The sequence below is a fragment of the Schistocerca americana genome, chromosome 6 (assembly GCF_021461395.2).
Source record: "Schistocerca americana isolate TAMUIC-IGC-003095 chromosome 6, iqSchAmer2.1, whole genome shotgun sequence".
NCBI classification, from domain to species: Eukaryota; Metazoa; Arthropoda; class Insecta; order Orthoptera; family Acrididae; genus Schistocerca; species Schistocerca americana.
Window position 1 is genome coordinate 559870620 of NC_060124.1, and position 24081 is coordinate 559894700.

General features: G+C 39.0%; 1 protein-coding gene across 2 annotated transcripts in view; it reads right to left on the reverse strand.

Annotated features, from left to right (window-relative positions):
• The window catches only part of LOC124619201 (poly [ADP-ribose] polymerase tankyrase), a 301869-nt gene that overhangs the window by 53209 nt on the left and 224579 nt on the right, over positions 1–24081 (reverse strand). For both annotated transcript variants that reach the window (XM_047145420.1, XM_047145419.1), the window contains exons 12-13: positions 21474–21706; positions 13419–13813 (exon numbers count right to left, since the gene is read on the reverse strand). In XM_047145420.1, coding sequence (XP_047001376.1) covers positions 13419–13813; positions 21474–21706 — 628 coding nt within the window. The remainder of the gene's footprint in view (positions 1–13418; positions 13814–21473; positions 21707–24081) is intronic.

Consider the following 24081-nt stretch of genomic DNA (forward strand, 5'->3'; position numbering starts at 1 on the left):
ATGTTGGTATAGAGGGAGATGGCATCAATGGTGGTAAGTGATGTGTGTGATGGGAGTGGGATGGGGACAAATTTCAGACAATCTAGGAAATGGTTGGTGTCATCAACATAGAAGGGGATTCTTTGAATTAGGTTCAGGTACTGACCAACTAAGGCAGATGTACCTTCAGTGGGTGCTTTGAAGATAGTAACTATAGGGCAGCCAGGATGATTAGGTTTGTGGATCTTAGCAAGAAGGTAAAAGATGGTAATAAGTGTTCTGGGTGGCATAAGAAGTTCTATGGACTAAAATGTTAGTTCCTGTGAGGGACCTGATGTTTTAAAGATGGTAATAAGTGTTCTGGGTGGCGTAAGAAGTTCTATGGACTAAAATGTTAGTTCCTGTGAGGGACCTGATGTTTTAAGGAGTGTCTGTATGTCAGTTGGAGGTAGATGCTGTCAATAGAGTTGTCAGACAATTAGTGTACTCCCACTGGTCAAGTACCACAGTGGTAGTTCCCTTGTCTGCCAGGAAGATCATGTTAGTGTCATTATGTTTTGGGGAACAAAGAGCTTGGAGTTCTGCAAAGGACAAGTTAGGATCATGTTGTAGGGAGCTGAGAAAGGGTTGTGAAGCAGTGCTGGATTTTAGGCATTCTTTGAATGTTTGTAAGGGGTGATTTTGAGGTAGTGGTGGTGGATCAAATTGGAATTGTGGTCGGAACTTTTGAAGACAGAGTTCAGTGTCAGGTTTGGTGTTGGAAAGGATTTGGGATTGGATTGCAAAGTGATATTTCCATTTGAAATTAAGTGTGAAAGGAAGTTTGTTCTTCACCAAAATCAACACAAGTAAACGTACTTTTAGGGGTGTAAGTGAGACCACTGGATAGTATAGATAATTCAGGAGGGGAGAGTGTCATAGACGAGGCAGAGAATGCTGAGATGTTGCAGCTGGTTATTAGGATCACGAGTTACCATTGCTCTGGAAAGCAGTGGTGAAGGATGGGGAATGTTAAGAAGGTTGACTAAGTTCACTTTGTAGGATAGTAGAGGTCATTATTGATGCGGCTGTTTAGGCAACTGGAGAGGGGCAGGAAGGGAAACACCACTGTTGAGATATTTTAGGAGAAGGCAAGACAGCTTTCTGAGGTCAAGCCTGGCCTATTGTTGTAGTTTGGCAGTGGATACCATCCAACAGAACTTGAGACGCAGGTAACTGCAGGATTTTGTGGCAGAAGAGAAGTCTGGTGGAGCGGAAATTGGCAGTGATGTATATAGGTCACAGATTAGCTGGGTACGTGAAAAAGTGTGCTGTATTTGAAACTGTGAGAGGATGGTGTACAGTAGGATTGCATCCAGAAACAGGGACTTTCAGTGGTGTTACTCCATTGAGGGTAACTCCCTGGGACAAGCAGGTTTCAAGAAACAGAATATGAGACCTTAGTTTCAAACAATGGAAAAATGACAATGTTATAAAAAGGATAGTTGCTACTCGCCGTATAGCGGAGATGCTGAGTCACAGATAGGCCAACAAAAATACTGTAAAATAAAGCTTTTTGCCAAACAGCCCTTAATCAGACTAGACAAAACACACACACGTGCGCATGTTATGACGTCTGGTTTCCGAAGTGGGTGGGGATCAGTATACTTTGCCTATTAACATGGTAGTGCAAGAGGAGGGGATACAGTTTCGGTGCCCTGTGTTGTGTTGCCAATTAGAAAATCATATTGTTGCAAGCACTCACAGCTCACTAATGCTTAATTTTTAATGTGACATAACTTGAGATTGTTTCACATATTCCCAGATATTAACAACAGTGTAAACTGTAACAATACAATCATCAGAAAAATTGGATGTTGTAGATATACTTTACAATATAAAAGAGTATAAAGTATGAAAATTTTGGTTATGGCACTGGTGACAGCCATAGGAAAGATTGGTTATTGGTGTAACTATCATTTGTTTTCCCAAAGTTACATGATTTTTGTTGAGCCAGCAGAGGGCCCAATTGGATAAGAATTCTTGGGCATCCATTAGAAATCCAAAAGTGCACCACAGCTCATGAGTTAACCTGCACTCAGTGAAGTAACCCACATATTAACGGTAGCTGTTTTATTTAGGCCTACTGTATGTGCTACAGTACTATAATTGCTGTATTTCTGATGACCTTGAGAACTGGTAGCATGAGCGAAAGAAAGATGAAAAAGCCTTTCTATGGCATAATAACTATGAATATTATGCACAATTCACGAAAATAGTAATATAATGAAAGTGGATACTGCTGCATCTACCTTAAATTCTGTCATAGTGAAGGTAAAGGAAACTGAAGGCAATGCAGGTGTATTCGGAATTTCTACTAGTAAGTAGATAAGCATTCAGAGCAAGAAATACAAAGATGTAGTTGAAAATGGTTTGTTGCAGTGGTTCAGGCAACATAGAGCAGAAGGCATTCCTGTCAGTGGCCCAATGCTTTGTGAAAATGCAGCAGAATTGGCAGTCTCACTCAGTATAGAAAATTTCAGTGCTTCATCAGGTTGGCTGCATAGATTTAAGGTTAGACATGGTATCAGTTGTCCGAATGTGTGTGGCGAAATCAATAGTGTCGATCCTGAAACAGTGCGAGGATGGAAAGAAACCTGTCTGTAAGAAACAATGTCCCAATATGTTCCTCCAAACATTTCGAATGTCGATGAGATGGATGTAATGCCTAAATGCAATTCAGCATACAAAGGCAAGAACTGCCCTGGACGGAAACAAAGTAAACAACATGTAACAGTTCTGTTTTGAGCTAACAGTGATAGCAGTGAGAAGATGCATCCCACTTTAGATGGGGAAATTTGCTGAGCCATTCTGTTTTAAAGATAATGTCACATTTCCCACAATATACGATAATAACAAGAAATTGTGGATTACAACAAAAGCTGGCTTCGAAGGATAGATGCTAAAATGGGTGCAGCAGGCTGGGAGATTTTATTGTTTGTACACAGGTGTGCACTAAATCCTCCTCTTAATCCCTATTTAAGAAAAGTGACCGTGGAATACTTTACAATGAATTGCACAAGTGTACTCCAGCCCCTTGAACTTTGAGTAACACATAATTTCAAGTTGCATTACTGCAAAATGCTCCTGTGGTGGTGTCAAGTATGTAAACGTTGGAGGAAGGGAAGAAATGAAAATATGCACTTTACAAGTTAAATTTTTATTTGCAACTTTTTACTTATTGTATTACCAGAGCCAAAAGACACTGTTGGGAAACTATTAATGGATTTGTTTTTTTCTGATAGGCAATGCACTATGTTGCAGCTTCATGGCACAGAGTCTCGAATACTACCACTCGGAACTGTTTCTGAAAAACTTGATCTGGAAATGAAGTCGATGATTGTGATGGGAATGATAATACTGATGATATTTTGCCTAATGACAAAGAACAGAATCTACCTGAAGAGCAGGCACTATTTGTGAATCACAGCAAGTCTGATGAATACTTCATCACTACAGAAGCAATTACTATCTCTGAGACAGGTTAACATGCATCTCAGTACTTCGGCGAAGAAGATACTGGAGGACGGTACAGAAGAGCCTCAGAATTTCTCCTGACTTAACGATGCAGTAAATATATTACAAAAAAATTAAACAATTGTGACACCCATAACACCTCTGACGAAATAATAACAGAGTTATCTCATTTAAAGGGTACAGTGTATGCAGCAGCTGCAGCATAGGAAAAAAGGTGAAAATTATGGAGTTTTTTACGAAATGGCATCCCTGTGATACCAACGACCCACAGTCCCTCCTTAAAGCCCCAGGCCTGTCTTTAAATATGTCTGCTTGTGTCTGTATGTGTGGATGGATATGTGCGTGTGTGCGAGTGTATACCTGTCCTTTTTTCCCCCAAAGGTAAGTCTTTCCGCTCCCGGGATTGGAATGACTCCTTACCCTCTCCTCTTTAAATATGTCTGCTTCTGTCTGTATGTGTGGATGGATATGTGCGTGTGTGCGAGTGTATACCTGTCCTTTTTTCCCCCAAAGGTAAGTCTTTCCGCTCCCGGGATTGGAATGACTCCTTACCCTCTCCCTTAAAACCCACTTCCTTTCGTCTTCCCCTCTCCTTCCCTCTTTCCTGATGAGGCAACAGTTTGTTGCGAAAGCTTGAATTTTGTGTGTATGTTTGTGTTTGTTTGTGTGTCTATCGACCTGCCAGCACTTTCGTTCGGTAAGTCACCTCATCTTTGTTTTTATATATAATTTTTCCCACGTGGAATGTTTCCTTCTATTATATAAATGTATAATTAAGTGCAGTAACTTTTCGGTAAATTATTTCTACACTGAAAAGCCAAAGAAAATGGTATACCTCCCTAATATCATTTAGGGACCCCGCTAGCACGCAGAATTGCTGCAACACGATGTGGAATGGAGTTGTCCAATGTCTGAAGTAGTGCTGGAGGGAACTGACACCATGAATCCCGCAAGGCTGTCCATAAATCCATACAAGTACAAGGGGATCGAGATCTCTTCTGAACAGCACATTGCAAGGCATCCCAGATATGCTCAATAATGTTCATGTCTGGGGAGTTTGGTGGCCAGCATTAAGTCTTTAAACTCAGAAGAGTTTTAATGGAGTCACTCTGTAGCAATTCTGGATGTGTGGGGGTGTCGCATTGCCCTGCTGGAATTGCCCAAGTCTGTCAGAATGCACAATGGACATGAATGGATGCAGGTGATCAGGCAGGATGCTGAAGTATGTGTCATCTCTAAATGTATCAGGGGTCACATATCACTCCAACTGCACACGCCCACCCCATTGAACAGTCCCCTGCTGACATGCAAGGTCCATGGATTCATGAGGTTGTCTCCATTCCCGTACACGTCCATCCACTCGATACAATTTGAAACAAGACTCGTCCAACCAGACAACAAGTTTCCAGTCATAAACTGTCCAATGTGTCGTGCAGTCATCAAGGGTACATAGGTGGGCCTTCAGCTCCGAAAGCCCATTTGGGTGATGTTTCGTGGAATGGTTCGCATGCTGACACTTGTTAATGGCCCAGCACTGAAATATGCAGAAATTTGTGGAATGGTTACACTTGTGTCACATGGTTTGCATGCTGACACATGTTAATGGCCCAGCACTGAAATCTGCAGAAATTTGCAGAAGGGTTACACTTGTGTCACATTCTCTTCAGTCGTCGTCGATCCCGTTCTTGCAGGATCTTTTTCTGGCTGCAGCAATGTTGGGGACATATGTTTTACTAGATTACTAATATTTACGGTACACTCATGAAATGCTCGTATGGCAAAATCCCCACTTCATGGCTGCCTCGGAGATGCTGTGTCCCATTGCTCATGTGCCAACTACAACACCACATTCAAACTCATTTAAATCTTGATAACCTGCCATTGTAGCAGCAGTACCCAATATAACAGTTGCAACAGACACTTGTCTTATATAGGAGTTGCCAACCGCAGTACCATACTCTGCCTGTTTACGTATCTCTGTATTTGAATACACATGCCTGTACCTGTTTCTTTGGCACTTCAGTGTATTATTTTCTGACATTTTGGATTTGAACATTTTTAATGGACAAATTTTCCAGATATTATTTCTCACAAAAATGTTTAAAATTTTGTTCCACTTAAATATTGCTTCCATATAAAAGAATAGGTGTGCCAAATTTCACTAAAATCCTTCCAATAGTTTCTGGTATATAAGTTCCTGAAAGAAGAAAACCTTAAGTTGCAAAAATATAGTTTTAAAGTTTGGATGAAATGTTTTAAACCACGAACCTACTACGGTGTCGTAGCAGGCGGAGAGGTGATACTCCGACGTGGCGCGTCCCACGTGGCGGATAGGGGGGTCCTCACCGGTTTACCGGCGGACTTGAGCGAAATAAAATAGCTCTCGCGGGCCAAACACTAAACAACCTCTACGGCTAACAACCGTAGTTGTAACTCGGAGCTTGCTCCATACAAGGTTGACTACCTTTGAAAGTCAAACATGGAAGGAAATCTTTCAAGGAATAATCCACCGCTTGGCAATAACCCAGGAAGACTGCACTCGGATACGGTGGGCAGTCACCTGAAAGATAACTTGAATGAGTCGGAGCATCTGAAAATACCCAAAACGGACAGACGACCAAAACTCAAGACAGGACAAATAAACTACATTGCGACACACAATATAAATTCCCTCCTACAACCAGGCAAACTCAAAATTCTGACGGATGAAATGGATCGCAAGGGGATTCTCATAACCGGACTTCAAGAAATGAGAAATACTGATCAGGAGCCGATAGAATCACAAGGATATAGGATTTATAAGGGAATACCAGGGAAAAGAGTCATGAAACAGTGTCCACAATTTGGAACAGGATTCGTGGTGAGTCTGAAAATAATAGAGTCCATAATAGAATTTAAAGCACAATCTCCCAAGCTCTCAACATTAACTCTAAAAGCTGCAAATAAAATGTACACAATAATAAATGCCCATGCCCCGACAAATGATAAAAATAATAAAAAAGAACACAGAGAAGAGGTAGAAAAATTTTGGGAGCTCTTAGATCAAATGACGAATAACATTAATAAAAATCACATCAAAATTTTAATTGGAGACTTCAATGCCCAGTTAGGAAGGGAAAAGAGATATAGAGACATAATAGGGAAATGGACAGCACAAAGAAGAACAAACAAAAATGGCATAAGACTAGTGGAATTTTGCAGAAACCATGACATGATATCAAAGTCGACGTATTTTAAGAGAAGACCAAGTAAACTAAAAACTTGGAAACATCCAGACTGGAAAAAAGGAGAATGGCAACTGGACCATGTCTGCATGGATAAGAATTACCACAAGGAAATTAACAATGTGAAAGTACTGAGAGGGACAGATACCGGATCAGATCATTACATGATAAAAATTAAAATTAAATTAACCCCATTAGCAAAGAAAAAATCCCACCAGAAGAAGAAGAGAACCTATGACCCTCATAAACTGATAAAAAATGAGGATTATGAAGCACAAACCAGGGATATAAAAATAACAGATGATCTGGAAGAAATAATTCCCAAATTGAAACAAATAGCTGAACAAGTTGCCCCTATAAATCCAAGGAAAAAACACCAGTGGTCGAACGATGAATGTGATGAAGCAGTGTTGGATCGACACCAAGCCTGGTTAAGGCATCAAAATGAAAAAACAGAAAAATCGTATTTGGAACTCACAAAACAAAGGAAGACAACACAAAAAATAATAAGGAGAGTTAAATGTCAGTACCAGAAAGATATACTTCTAATGATAGAAAGAAATAGTGAAAAAACAAACTCAAGAGACTATTACAAAATATTTGGCAGACAATTACAAAGATATGATCCTCCAACATTAATGTTAAAAGATAAAGATAATAACCTAGCCCATAGCAATAGTAAAAATACAGAAATTCTAGCAGAAACATTTAACAAGTTACTAAATTGTAAAGGTCCCCTAGAACTTCTTCAGATAAACACAGAAACCCCAATTAAAACACCAGCAGAAAATATAAATCCACCTACAATTAATGAGGTCTACAGAGCTTTGAAAGAACTCAAAAACTACAAAGCAAGTGGAGAAGATCAAACGTTTGCTGAACTTTGGAAATATGCAGCAGAACCAGTAAAGATAGCATTACACCAATGCATAGTAAAAATCTGGAATGAAGAGAAATTACCAGAAAATTGGACTACTGCTATAATACCTCCATTACATAAGAAAGGAGAAAAATCAAATCCAGACAACTATAGAGGAATTTCCCTTTTGGACTGCACGTATAAGATCATGTCAAGAATACTATACAACCGCTGTAAAGATCAATTACAACTGGAACTGGGAGAATATCAAGAAGGATTTAGATCCTGGAGAAGCTGCCCAGAACAGATAATCACCTTGAAGTTAGTTATGGATGTCTACAAAAGAAGGCAAAAACAACTAGTCATAACCTTTGTAGATTTCAAAAAGGCGTATGATTGCATCCATAGATCTTCAATGATGAAAATATTAAGGAATTTTCGACTTCATCCTAAATTAATAAAAATGATACAGTTAACCTTAACAAACACCAAATCCAAAGTAAAATTTAGAGGAGAAATATCTAAACCATTTACGATTAAAACAGGGTTGAGACAGGGAGATTGTTTATCACCATTGCTATTCAATTGTGCTCTTGAATATGTAATGAGAGAATGGTACAAGGAAAATCCTATGAATATTAAAATTGGAACTAAGAAAGATAAAATAAAACTAAATTGCTTGGGATTTGCTGATGACCTAGCATTACTAGCTAATAATATTCAGGAAGCCACGAAACAAATAACAAGCTTACAAAATATAGCACAAAAATTAGGACTCCAGATATCATTTGAAAAGACTGAAATAATGGTAACGGATCCACTTGTAATAGATCACATCACAGTGAACAATAGGGAAATCAAAATAGTGAAACAATTTAAATACCTGGGTGAAATTATAACACATAAATTGACGAGAAACCTGCATGGCGAGCAAGAACTAATAAAATGATAAAAGCTCAAAAACTAATATGGTCTACGTACAATAAAAAATGTCTATCAAGTAAAACAAAATTAAAACATTACAAGACGGTGGTTCAACCAGAGGTTACATACGGAAGTGAAACTCTTTTTAAAGTCACCCAGAAAAACAGAATTGACAAAATTTTAAAAGTAGAGAGAAGAATTGCTAGAACATGCATAAATAAGAAATATCAAAAAGCTGGGCAATGGCGGATAGTTCCAAATGAAGTGGTGTACAGAGAACTGGAGCCCATCACTGATACTATACGAAAGAAAAGGATCTCTTTTTGTGGTCACATTCTGAGGACACCAGAAACCAGATTATCAAGGAAAATTATTGAGAAACCCTGGAATTTGAAACAACAAGGAGGATGGCTTAAGGAAATAAGAGAGGATATGGAAGAACTGGAAATAACTCTGGATGATTTGCAGAACAAAACGCCAAATTTAAAGAAGTCGAGGGACACAGAAATAAGATTTAAACCAAAAATTGACAAACGACATACAATGAAAAGGGTATTTACAGATAAGGAACGACGAAAAGCATCGGAACGAATGAAGAGATACTGGGCCACTCGGAAGGGGAAAATACCAAAGAAGAGGACCAGAAATGATTGACTGAAGTGGTCCAATGAGGCCGTATAAGCAGAAGAAGAAGAAGAAATGTTTTAAAATTTTTAAAAATCACAACTTTGCTAATACTGCCCATACCCATATCCCAGTTGTTGTTCATCATTCCCTGCAGCTCTTTTAGCTCCTGTGGTCCTTTGCGTAGCAATTTTTTCTATGTTCTGTACTGAAGTCTCGGCCTTCACGATTGGCTGCTCTTCGATGATCTGCAGTTTCTGCTCAGTAAAGGCTCCAGCTGTAAAGCCCAACTTGCTGAGGATGGAAGGTCTTGCCACATTCCGATCACTAAACACTGCTGCAGCTTCTAAAGCAGAAATTTTCACTACCAAATTTGAAACACAGTGTTTAGCCATCTCTTTCAAATAAGAGCACTGAAACTTTCATTTGAGTTCCGCATTCTTCTAGCAGTTATGGTGAAAACAGTGCTCAAAAAGTTGGTTTAATGGCCACTGCAACCACATAAACGAGGTTATTTTTATGGCTGTAAGCTTCCCCACTGTCATTGCTTTTCAGAATTTTGCAACATTCATTAGAACATAGGCCATGTTGAGATGGTAGTGTCTGTCAACAAGTAATGAAACCAAATGGCCCATACTGCCTTCCTCATACTATCCAAATCTGTGAGGTTATTTCTAATTGCATCACCATAATAGACTTGCAGGCTGTCAGTTCCCTTCTTTGTTAGTGTCTTTTTACCTTCCAGTGGCTTCCCATCCTCTCTAGTAGCTTGCCTTTATTATCTGCAACAAGTCATCCAAATCATCCACCCATCTTCTTAATATGAACTAAGCGCTCCTGTTTTTCAATGGTACAGTCTTTTACATAGGGCTGACTTTCATTTACATTCGTGAAAGCACTAGAATCTCTATCTCCTGAATATTGTGTGTATCTTACTCCATACTTTCGCAAAGACCTAGGGAAAATGAGTTTCATACCAGCAGCTTCCATGCCATCCCTTGAGCCTACATAATTCCTGCTACAAACAGCTTTGAGAGCTTCTTGCTGTTCTGTTTCTTTACCTGCATCATATTTCTTGTGGAAGGAACACACAGAACAATATTTAGATATTTTCATGATGTCTGCCACCTTCTCCCCTTCAAGACACTAGTGTCTGTAGTATTTTAGATTGTTCAATGTAGTTTTTTTTTTTTTTTTTTTTTTTTTTTTTTGCCATGCTCTGATACGTTATGATGGACGTCTTCAATAACTGCTTCTTAATTCCTGTTAGAAAAACTCAACACTGTGTTGCTAGTTAATCTTGAGTGGTGTACTCACTCATTTAATAACAATATGGAAAGAATATATTGTTACTGATTACTGAGTCTTGCCTGCTCGTGTGTGTGTGTGTGTGTGTGTGTGTGTGTCCAGATGACACTTGTGATGAGATGGGCACCAAGGTAACTACTGTCAAGGTGTAGAGCAAGCTCTGCAACAGGCAATAGTGTGTTGTCAGTATACACTCTCTGTCTTTGCTCCTTTCACCATAACTGGTAACTTGGTGGTCATACTAATATAGAATGTCGAACAGTGTTTACATAACAGCTGGTATACAACACATGTTGTTTCACAGTTGACTCTCCCTTTGATGGTGTATCTTTTGCCAGTTACAGGGAAGGTATAGGATGTGGTAGGAGGGTACTTAGCGCAAGTCTTACAGTAGGTATGGTCACAAGGATAGTAACAGAAGTGTAGGGAAATGGGTGCAGAAGGAGCATAGAGTCAGACCATGGGTGATTTTTTTTAAGGGGGGGGGGAGGGGTGTTTAAAGCTATTCTATGTGTGGGGGGTAAAATGTCAGAGTGGAACTCATTTCAGAGCATGATTACAAAAAGTCACATACTTTTCAAAGTAGTTAATTAATACATTGAAGATCAGGATAGACTAGTGGGGTAATTACATCCTGTGAAGGCTGGGGCGAGAATGGTGGTGTATTGCTGAAAAAGAGTCTGCATCTGAACAGATACGTTTGCCTGGGATGCCAAGGCTGTATGGGAGGAAAGATGGTGATTGTCAAAACTTAAGTTCTGCTGTTTATTAGTTGGTTTAGCTTGTACAGAAATGTGTAGGTGGCCCTTAGTGAACCGTCATCCTGCTGAACGCTAGTCCAGTGTGCTAAACACTGTTCCGCCTCACTCAGTGTACGAAATAAGTAAGTATGCCACTAGATCCCATCTAGACTTTAGTGTCTCCTGCAGACATGTGTGCTATTGTTGAGTATTTGTCCAATTTTGAATTTGATTCAATTCCGAGTGCAAATGGATTCCAGCAAACTGCAGTTTAAACGTGGCAGATGTTCATAAAAAGCCAAAGTATGCACTATACATTCCCATGGTTGGCTGCACAATAAAATTTCTGCCTATTCAACACTCCTCTCCACACACATAATTCTCAGCCAAGCTGGGTAACTGCCCCCTCTCCAAATTTCCATAGAGCTGTGCTTGAGCAACAGTGAAACATGGATGGCAGTATCTTCTAGAGTGCTGGTCATATGTACAAACAGCAACTAATACATAAATAATAGATCACAATCACTATTCAGTTCAATTATCAATCTTTTGCTCATCCCACAATCTAGTGATGCCCATTTGTACCATCTTCACAAGGGGTTTTCCACTTTAATTTATTCAAATGCAACAATTGCAGTAAGTTTGTTGGACATTTTATTCTGGGTTAATTTTCCTTCTCATTTCATCTGAATTTCATAATCATATTCTAAAGCTGATTAAAAACTTGTAACAATTTTCTCTAATATTCTAACATGTGCAGCAATTGAATTTCTCTTTTGTAACCTATTTGGTACATTATTAATTTGTCACTCACAACAAAATAAAAGACTAACCTGGATTCCAGTATCATGTAATGGGTTTTGAAGGACAAGATTTTCACCTTTGAATGTTACCCTCACTTCAAAAGCGGCATAAATATATGTTTATGGTACCCATACATGTATGACAATGTTTACCGCAATCCTGTTCAAATACAACAAAAGTTTGTAAGTTGATAGAATTTCTGTTATTTCCTCCTGTGTTTCAGTCAACTGTCAATCTTTAAGCAGAGCATTATATTGTTGTGGTGGCTAGTTCATATTTTCTTGGTCCCCCTTGCACTAGCACAGCAAGTCAAATGTCGTGATTGATTGAGCAAGGTCGACATTGTATCGAGTGCTTCAGCGTATCGGGAAATCTCAAGCCTATTCAAATTCAAGTATTGATTGCTATTTCCTACCCTTCAGGACTGTTCATAACAAATTTGTAAACACCCAAAAATTCATCTGTAAATGTAAGATGATCCCCATATTAATTTATTAAACAATGTAACAATGGTTGACAACAGCAGCAATACTTTAATCTGCAAATATAAGACCATCCCGTATTTTTTGAATGATGAATTTGGAAAAAAAAACACTGCCTCGTATTTGTGTAAATACTTTTAATAATGCCATCACTCAAATTCCATCTGAGACAATGGACTACTTTTGCACCCTGGTACATGTTTTGTAATAACTAATTTCTATGACAGTCCTGCAGAACAATTACAAAAATCCTCTTTACCTGTGATGGCGGTATTATTTGATGTAGAGTTTGAGCAGGACTGTGAAGATAATCCACATTAATGTTAAGCTGTTGGTGTATGATAGTGTATTGCATAACAGGACTTCAAGACGTTACCTTAGGTGCATCTAACTGCCAACAACAGCTCTCACTTAGATTCCAATAGCTTCGGACTCATCACATTTAATGAGTTGGGGGAGAAGGAATCATAAACGAGAATGTGAAATGGGTATAAATGTAGCGATACCATATCTTATGTATACTTTCAATATTAAGATTATACCTGTCATCTAATTATAACATCTACTTTATAGGTTACAACAACTGTAGTTGGTCACTGCATTACTATGCTACGATTCACCAATGAAAATGGGCATAACACTACAAACATATTTTGCATCATGGAACAATTAATGAATACTATAGTGAGATGAAATTAACATGGAATTATTTGCTTTTGAAAGAGAGAGAGAGAGAGAGAGAGAGAGAGAGAGAGAGAGAGAGACCCTAAAGCAGCTATACCAACTTACATACCCAATCCCATAAACCAACAGCAACTTAAGTCACTATAAAGTTATTCACAGGATGCTCCAATTTATGGTGTGTGTGTGTGTGTGTGTGTGTGTGTGTGTGTGTGTGTGTGTGTTTTAACTTGTGCTGTTCATTTGGTAGAGCAGATGTAACACGAAAAACCTGTACCTTTGTAAGAATCCTGCAACTGTTGTTATTGACCCAATATCTTGTGACAGTCCTTCCTGTTTGACAGTTTCAGCAGAACAACAACCTTCAGCATTAGGCATCGGCGAAAGACAACCCCGTGACATGGGGATACAAAGTGTCATGGATGCACCCGAGGGCATTATCACAGTCTCTGTAGGTGCTGGAGGAGACAATGCAACTGCAAGGGGTGTAGATGTTGGTCCCATAGCTATGGAGGGAGGACGGGATGGAGGCGCAGATGCAGGTACTGTAGGAACATTTTGTTGGGATGCCATTGCATCCTGCAACAGACATCGCACGTCTTCAGCAGATGCCAAGTCCAATGGCGTTTGACTTTCCTGATTCTTCAGAAAAGGATCGGCCCCATGTGCCAGCTGCAAAAGATACATATGTTGATATAAACTTTAAAATGACGTGAAACAGTTAGCAGCTATTTTTGAAGCCACAGTTTTTTTAAATAACAATTTTTTTAAATTCTGATCATGAGTAAAAGCTCTCTATGTTCAAAAATAAAGTACACAGTAATTTAAACATAATACTTGGCTAGATGAACTGGTAACTTGCCAGTAGTGGGAACTTTGTCATATGATTAGGTTTAGTCACATTCCAATTCAAAGTGGTGTGCATTGTTATTTCAAAGAAGAGTCTGAGAAGTGATCACAAAAATCAAACGCAGAAAATACCTTTGCAGGAAGTTGTGACAACTTGCTGTTAATGTCAATAATTTTATTAACAACGAGGACAACAAAGGTGTGTTAGTGCCAACACAGAAGGTAATGGACAGTACAAGTAAATGTTGATAAGCAAAACTTAAGCAAGTCAATGGTGTGCATATTACAGGAGGAGGGACATGACGTCAAGTGTGGCAGGACTTAAATATCTGTCCCAAAGCGGATGCTTTTTCTGTGAGTAATGCTACTTTGGTGACTTCTGCTGCTTCTATATTCAAGTAGCTTTTCAGTTGGGGCCACAAGGCTGAGTGGATCTCCTTCCAGACCATTCCACCACAAACAGATACAGTACAGCATCAATTATCAAAACTAACTGTTTGGAAAACCAGTTTCTTCAGATACAACTGTATACTTTTATTTACCAATTTACAAATAAAAGCTACATATATTATCATGAATCTTTCTCATTATTACAAAAACAAGCACAATAGGAATGCATAGAATTAATCCTTAAAGAATCCACAATTTTCATCTGTCTACACAAGACTGCCAGCTTAGGAGCAACTAAGTCCCACACTTTTTTCAGGACAGATATCTGACACTTGGTGCTCGCCATCATCTTTACCTTTCAAACCATTGCAAGGCAGTACCCAAACACGTAAATGCTTCACAAGCAGCCGTATACTTTGATGTTAATTTTCTGGGCCACTATTTGGTGAGAAGCTGGTGACGTTAGTTTTATCAGCCACAATGTCTACAATTTTGGTATTCTGCATGTTTGGTGCCTTGTTCAGCCTTGAATGTCTTCATCACATTCATAACACCTGAGTTCTTTTAGGATACTGACCATTTCGGACATACAATTCTCTTCATCATTTTCAATTAGACCTCGATAAATTTCCACTATACACAAAATTTTATTCCAGGCTTTTTTCAAATTATGTTCCGTTAAGCTACCCTATGCTGCTCCGGTCAGGTAGGCGACATGTTTCAAATCAATATTATTGTGATTTTGCAACAGACTTTCTTCTTTCCTATTTTTTCTTTCTGTCAATAACTTACTTAACAATTTTTTTGTGTAATATAATTTGAAAGTTCAATAAAGCCTTGATCCATGGGTTTTAATAAGGAGGTTACTTTATGTGGATGGAACATCACTTCTATGAACTCCTCTTTTTCATTTCAGGTATGACATGACAAATGAGTTGATGGGTTGTCAAGGAGCAGTAATGTATTCACCCTTTTACTGTTCTTTAACGGATTGACTAAAAGAGGGTACAAAAACTTCCACAAACAATTCTATGAACATTGTGCTATCAATCTACATGCTCTCTCATCAGTGGTAAACAATAGGCACCGCAGATATATTAATGTGTTTGAAAAAACACAGTTTCTTACTTTTACCAATGATAAGCATACAAGTATGCAACTGGTGGCTAACAGTAGCACGAGCACAGCTAAAGTATTAATACAATCCTTGCTTATATTAGGACCAGTTGCTGCAAAGTTATGGCGTGAAGCAAGAGTTTTTCTGTGCAAAGCTTTCCAATTGAGCCCAGTTTTGTTTGCAGTGCTAACTTTTTCGACAGCGTAATCTTCTTCACTCAATACATCCTTTAATCTGATTTTGCAAGTACCAGCTGTTGAAGAATATGAAGACAGTTTTTTTCCTTGGTTTTGAAGTTCATACAAAGAGCAACACGTTTTCAGTTAAGCAGTCATTTGGTCGAACATTTGGTTGGCTGATGTTTGGGTAATCAAGGCTCTACTGTATCTGACCCAGTTGCCAGGAATCAAACCCAGGACCTTGGCTTTACTACGAAAAACATTAATCACTAGACTATGAGATCAGTTTGATTTGCTGCTGTGGTATTAGCTGTCACTGTTCAGACATAAGATGGCTTGAAAGGCTGTTGAACACGGCAAAAATCTGTGTGGCGATGACTGGGTGTGTGAGAAACAGTTTGAAGGACAAAAGGAAACTGAAAATATAATGAAATTAGTAAGTACAGATTCGAACACAAAGTCGGTACTGTGAAGTGTGACAAACAGCAGATGAAGACTCAAAAGACACAGGTATGGCAATCAGCATCATCAATGGAAAAGACTGTTTTACAGACCCTGTCAGTGAACTGTTGTGAGAAGCTATAGTGAGAAATACTGTATGTTCCATTCCTGTTCTTGTCTTAAATGGCCATTACATTCAGAGGTTTGTAAAGATGTATAACATGTCACAGCCTTCCACCTGTAAGAGTACTGGAGTGTACGGTACAGTTACCTCCCCTTCCATGCTTCTTGAGTGAAAACATGACAGTGCTGGCAACTTAGCCAGGTACCCAGTTCACTTTGCTGGGTAATACTTTGTTCTATGCTCAACATAGATACACATGATAGTTTCTGCATTAACTAGTTTAAATTCTTTCTTTTGTTGTTGGTGTCTGCTTCACAAGAGCTTCTCATCTACAAAAAATGTAAATTAGGCACAACAAATACTTAACCATTTCTAAATGAAGACTAAGGAAAACTTCTGAATATCAACTATAATTGTAGCCCAGTTTTAATACAAGTTTAAGAAACTTAATGTTACAGTCTCCAAAATTTGTGAATACAGCTAGGAATGCCATCTAATTGGAACACAAATGGTGGAAGCAGTAAAGGTGACCAGTCACCATACAGTTGACGTGGAGCAGCTGAGAGACACATAAACAAGATTAGAATCATTACTGGGCTTTCAAACAATATCTCTCCCTTGATGTTTTTATATATATATATATATATATAATGGAAGGAAACATTCCACGTGGGAAAAATTATATATAAAAACAAAGATGAGGTGACTTACCGAACAAAAGCGCTGGCAGGTCGATAGACACACAAACAAACACAAACATACACACAAAATTCAAGCTTTCGCAACAAACTGTTGCCTCATCCTTCCCTCTTTCCTGATGAGGCAACAGTTTGTTGCGAAAGCTTGAATTTTGTGTGTATGTTTGTGTTTGTTTGTGTGTCTATCGACCTGCCAGCGCTTTTGTTCGGTAAGTCACCTCATCTTTGTTTTTATATATATATATATATATATATATATAGCAGGTGTTTCTCCTAAGTGTCGACAGGTGCATCTTGTCTGTTGTTTTGGTAGATATTTGCAATTTTGTTCCTCCAATGTGTAACTGGAGTAGTTGTTGTTTTTGTTGTGGTCTTCAGTCCTGAGACTGGTTTGATGCAGCTCTCCATGCTACTCTATCCTGTGCAAGCCTCTTCATCTCCCAGTACCTACTGCAACCTACATCCTTCTGAATCTGCTTAGTGTATTCATCTCTTGGTCTCCCTCTACGATTTTTACCCTCCACGCTGCACTCCAATACTAAATTGGTGATCCCTTGATGCCTCAGAACATGTCCTACCAACCGATCCCTTCTTCTGGTCAAGTTGTGCCACAAACTTCTCTTCTCCCCAATCCTATTCAATACTTCCTCATTAGTTATGTGATCTACCCATCTAATCTTCAGCATTCTTCTGTAGCACCACATTTCGAAAGCTTCTATTCTCTTCTTGTCCAAACTATTTATCGTCCATGTTTCACTTCCATACATGGCTACACTCCATACAAATACTTTCAGAAATGACTTCCTGACACTTACATCTATACTCGATGTTAACAAATTTCTCTTCTTCAGAAACGCTTTCCTAGCCATTGCCAGTCTACATTTTATATCCTCTCTACTTCGACCATCATCAGTTATTTTGCTCCCCAAACAGCAAAACTCCTTCACTACTTTAAGTGTCTCATTTCCTAATCTAATACCCTCAGCATCACCCGACTTAATTCGACTACATTCCATTATCCTCGTTTTGCTTTTGTTGATGTTCATCTAATATCCTCCTTTCAAGACACTGTCCATTCCGTTTCTTTTGTTTCCTTTACTGCTTGCTCAATATACAGACTGAATAACATCGGGGAGAGGCTACACCCCTATCTCATTCCCTTCCCTACCACTGCTTCCCTTTCATGCCCCTCGACTCTTATAACTGCCATCTGGTTTCTGTACAAATTGTAAATAGCCTTTCGCTCCCTGTATTTTACCCCTGTCACCTTCAGAATTTGAAAGAGTATTCCAGTCAACATTGTCAAAAGCTTTCTCTAAGTCTACAAATGCTAGTAACGTAGGTTTTCTTTCCTTAATCTTTCTTCCAAGATAAATTGTAGGGTCAGTATTGCCTCACGTGTTCCAACATTTCTACGGAATCCAAACTGATCTTCCCTGAGGTCGGCTTCTATCAATTTTTCCATTCATCTGTAAATAATTCGCGTTAGTATTTTGCAGCTGTGACTTATTAAACTGATAGTTTGGTAATTTTCACATCTGTCAACACCTGCTTTCTTTGGGATTGGAATCATTATATTCTTCTTGAAGTCTGAGGGAATTTCGCTTGCCTCATACGTCTTGCTCACCAGATAGTGGAGTATTGTCAGGACTGGCTTTCCCAAGGCTGTCAGTAGTTCTAATGGAATGTTGTCTACTCCCGGGGCCTTGTTTCGACTTAGGTCTTTCAGTGCTCTGTCAAACTCTTCACGCAGTATCATATCTCCTATTTCATCTTCATCTACCTCCTCTTCCATTTCCACAATACTGTCCTCAAGAACATCGCCCCTGTATAGACCCTCTATATACTTCTTCCACCTTTCTGCTTTCCCTTATTTGCTTAGAACTGGGTTTCCATCAAAGCTCTTGATATTCATGCAAGTGGTTCTCTTCTCTCCAAAGGTCTCTTTAATTTTCCTGTAGGCAGTATCTATCTTACCAATCGTGAGATAAGCCTCTACATCCTTACATTTGTCCTCTAGCCATACCTGCCTAGCCATTTTGCACTTCCTGTTGATCTCATTTTTGAGACGTTTGTATTCCTTTTTGTCTGCTTCACTTAGTGCATTTTTGTATTTTCTCTTTTCATCAATTAAATTCAGTATCTCTTCTGCTACCCAAGGATTTCTACTAGCCCTTGTCTTTTTACCTACTCTATCCTCTGCTGCCTTCACTATTTCATCCCTCAAAGCTACCCATTCTTCTTCTTCTGTATTTCTTTCCCCCATTCCTGTCAATTGTTTCCTTATGCTCTCCCTGAAACTCTGTACAACCTCTGGTTCTTTCAGTTTATCCAGGTCCCATCTCCTTAAATTCCCACCTTTTTGCAGTTTCTTCAGTTTCAATCTACTGTCCATAACCAACAGATTGTGGTCAGAGTCCACATCTGCCCCTGGAAATGTCTTACAATTTAAAACCTGGTTCCTAAATCTCTGTCTTACCATTATATAATCTATCTGAAATCTGCCAGTATCTCCAGGCTTCTTCCATGTGTACAACCTTCTTTTATGATTCTTGAACCAAGTGTTAGCAATGATTAAGTTGTGCTCTGTGCAAAATTCTACCAGGCGGCTTCCTATTTCATTTCTTACCCCCAATCCATATTCACCAACTACGTTTCCTTCTCTCCCTTTTCCTACTACTGAATTCCAGTCACTCATGACTATTAAATTTTCGTCTCCCTTCACTATCTGATTAATTCCTATATTTCATCATACATTTCTTCGATTTCTTCGTCATCTGCAGAGCTAGTTGGCATATAAACTTGTACTACTGTGGTAGGTGTGGGCTTCGTGTCTATCTTGGCCACAATAATGCGTTCACTATGCTGTTAGTAGTAGCTTACCCGCACTCCTATTTTTTTATTCATTATTAAACCTACTCCTGCATTACCCCTATTTGACTTTGTATTTATAACCCTGTATTCGCCTGACCGAAAGTCCTGTTCCTCCTGCCACCGAACTTCACTAATTCCCACTATATCTAACTTTAACCTATCCATTTCCCTTTTTAAATTTTCTAGCCAACCTGCCCAATTAAGGGATCTGACATTCCACGCTCCGATCTATAGAACGCCAGTTTTCTTTCTCCTGATAACAACGTCCTCGAGTACTCCCCGCCCGGAGATCCGAATGGGGGACTATTTTACCTCCGGAATATTTTACCCAAGAGGACGCTATCATCATTTAATCATATAGTAAATCTGCATGCCCTCGGGAAAAATTATGACTGTAGTTTCCCCTTGCTTTCAGCCGTTCGCAGTACCACAACAGCAAGGCCGTTTTGGTTAGTGTTACAGGGTCAAATCAGTCAATCATCCAGATTGTTGCCCCTGCAACTACTGAAAAGGCTTCTGCCCCTCTTCAGGAACCACACGTTTGTCTGGCCTCTCAAAAGATAACCCCAGTTGTGGTTGCACCTACGATATGGCTATCTGTATCGTTGAGGCACGCAAGCCTCCCCACCATCGGCAAGGTTTATGGTTCATGGGGGAAGGAACTGGAGTTAGCTCAAAATGCAGTGAACAGTATTTGGTTGAACTGGAGTTAGCTCAACCAAATACTGTTCACTGCATTTTTTACACAATGTAATATGTTGAGGGGAAGTGTCAGTTTGTTTTCTGTAATAAAAGAAATTATTTTTTACATGCCCATTCAGAAGAGTGATCCCAAATTAGTGCAACATTCGTCTTATTGATATATAGTAACATGGACTGTAAGAGTGCCACCCTGGTCCGCACTGCTTGATGCTGCTTTGCAGCAGTGCTGCTCAGTCACTGCTGCAGAACTTGTTATTCTTAATGTTTTACTGCCCCTTAACACATATCAATACAACAATATCACACTAGACTAACTGGAGACCACTTTGTTGCATCGGAATGTAAAATTTTGCATTTAAAATAATTCTGTTTGTGACAGGAAATAAACTGATGCTTTCTCTTGACACTATGTGCATTGCCTGAAAAATGTGAGACATTTCTTAAGGTGACTCCACTTACACACTGCAAAAATGAAATTGCAACTATTTGCCAAAACACTAGAGTAACTGCACCTGACAACTCTCTAGGAGGCCCCCCCCCCCCCCCCCCACCCCTCACGCGCGCGCACACACACACACACACACACACACACACACACACACACACACACACACACAAAATGGTATTACCTTTACTCATTCCATTATTTGCAACACAGCTTCTGTGGCACAAATAATATATGGGTATAAACAATGTATAGACAGCTATCGAAAAGATCTGGATGTCCCTATCTTTCATTCTACACATTCAACCAAATTATATCTTGAGGTGCAAATTTTTATAAAAAGTACTCATGACTGTTTTTGTGAAGTATGACATTGCAGAAGGGTTTGATGGGTGGCCTACAGTCCTACACACAGTTTTAATCTGTCAAGATGTTTTACTCATTCTACTGCACAGTGAAATATCAACTAGGTACATAATATGCACTGTTTTCTAAACTGTTTCACACACTTACCAGTAAAGCACATAACTGAGTGCGCCCTTTTTGTGCAGCCTCATGTAGAGGTGTGAAGCCCCATTTATCTGTTGCATTAACAACAGTATTAAACTTAATAAGAAGTGCTGCAATCTCTAGGTGACCATAAGAGGATGCATTATGTAATGGAATGAGACCACCTTTATCCTGAGCATTAACATCAGCTCCATGGTCCAGAAGAAATTCTGCTACCTCCAGATTGTTATAGCCAGCTGGAAAAAAAAGTAATACTGATTAACATTTATTCATAGTAAAGACAATAATCAGAACTAAGCAAAAGCAGGTGATAATGATTTAATGCATTATTAAACCTAGTCCATGTTCTGATGATAATCTTGTATTGGCTGAGGCAGCAACTCACTGTGATCAAAGCTATATTTTTTAATTCATTTGGGTTAGTTTGTGTGATTCATACAGATTTGGTATTAGCAGAACAAGAAAAGAGGAAAAATAAAAGCCTGCATCAGCTTAATGGGGGATTTGAAAGGTAGGAGAGGGAAAAGAACAGGGACTGGTTGGAAAATTTGGATAGGGAAATAGGAATGAAAGAAACGAAAGGTTGGTTAATTTCTGTAGAGAAAACTCTCTTGTGATTGGACACATTATTTGATCATCACAGAAGTTAAGGATATACATGGATATCTAGGTTTAATGATGACAGATACCAAATTGCTTATGTCATACTTCAGAGAGGTACAAAAGCTGCATAAAGAATGCCACAGCATGCCCTGGAGCAGACACAGATTTGGACCACAGCTTGGTGGTGGACTTGCAAATAACACTAAAGGAAGAGGGTAAAGATGCTGAGTTGAAGAACATATTTGTGTCAAAATGGGACAGAGGACACAATGACGAGAGTGCAAATGAGAAATGGAAGAGGATGACACAAAACCTTACAGAATCTGCAGAAGTTTTAAGGATGAGGAAGTTCGAAAGAATGAGGAAAGAATGGATAACAAAGGCAAAGTTGAATAAGATGGAAGAAAGAAGGAAACAGAAGTCAGTAGGAATTGAGGAAGGGAAAAGAATGGTTTATAATGAATTAAGGAGGGAAACAGGATACACAATGAAGACAGGAATGAAAGAGAGATGTAAGAAGTAGAGAAACTAGAAAAGGAGAAGTGATGAGACTATGATTCATAAATAGTAGTTAGTGTTGGCAAGGTGGCAAGACTATGTAGACTGCCTAAATGACGCTGGTCAAAAACCAAATGATACTGAATTAGAAGAGAAGATGACAGTTACAGAAGAGGACAAAGGATGCTGTATCTTGAAAAGAGAAATAGAACAGAGAATAGAATATAACAGAGATGAAGAATCACGAAGCAAGTGGAATTGACGAATTACCAGCAGAGTTGTTTAGAGCCTTCGGAGTAGCAGTGTAAAAGAGCTAACTTACTTATGTAATATGACATACGAAAAAGGTGAACGGTCAGATGACTTTCTCTTGACATTAATGACACCGATTGAGAAGGAAAACAATGCCAAGAAATGTGAGATAACAAAAGTTCTGCTATGGATGAATTCATGGAAGTCTGGAAAAAAGTATGGCGGAGGAACAGTATGGAGGGAAGGGTACAAGAGATGCAATTGGACAGCCGAGAAAGGTGAGAGATACACTGAAAGAAGAGAAGTTTACACTGATTTGGAGAAAGCCTTTGATACAATACAGTGAAATAAATTGATGGACATTCTAAGGAAGAATGGTGTCGACTGGAGGAATAAAAGACTGATTAAGAACCTATATCTACAATAGCAAATATGAGTACAGCTGGGGAATTAGATGACAACAGAGGAAAGCACAACTGGAAGGGGAGTGAGACAAGGCAGCCACCCCCCTCAAAAAAAAAAAAAAAAAAAAAAAAAACTATTTAACGTATATTTGGAGCATATTACTCAGAAATATTTGAAATGAAAAACAGAAGGGTGGGCTGGTGGTAGGAGAATAGAATGTATTCAATTTGCGGACGATATGGCGTTATTGGCAGAGAGTGCAAAAACTATGACTGGATTGTGAAAAATAGTTAAGCAAGACCTACGAGAATTTCAGAATGAGAATTAATAAGAAAAAGACAAAATGAAAGTTGTAAGTGCAAGTAAGAATAAATACAGGGTGTCCCACTCGAACCTCCCTGGTTTCAAAGACCCAAGAATAAAACCACAGTAGATATGACAATGAAAAATGCATCTCAAAGAATTTATTTATTTATCATCAACGCACCTCTACATGTGAACCATTTGTAGCATGAAGAATATTGAGTCTATATTCCATTTCTTTCCAAGTTCTTTGTAACATTTCCTCTGTTATTGTTGCAAACACATCAGTGATATGATGTAGCACGTAGAAATATCATCCACTTAGGTCGCATACACGCGGTCCTTCACGAATCCTCACATTAAGAAATCAAGCAACATAATGTCAGGTGAATGTGTTGGCCAGGCGATGGGTCCTCCGTGTATGATCCAACTTGCGAACAGCCGTTGACCAATGCAGCAGGGTTTCATCTTGTTGATAAATGATGCTGGGTTCCAAGTCTTGTATCTGAGTGTACACAAACTGCTCCAACATGTCCAGATACACTGACCC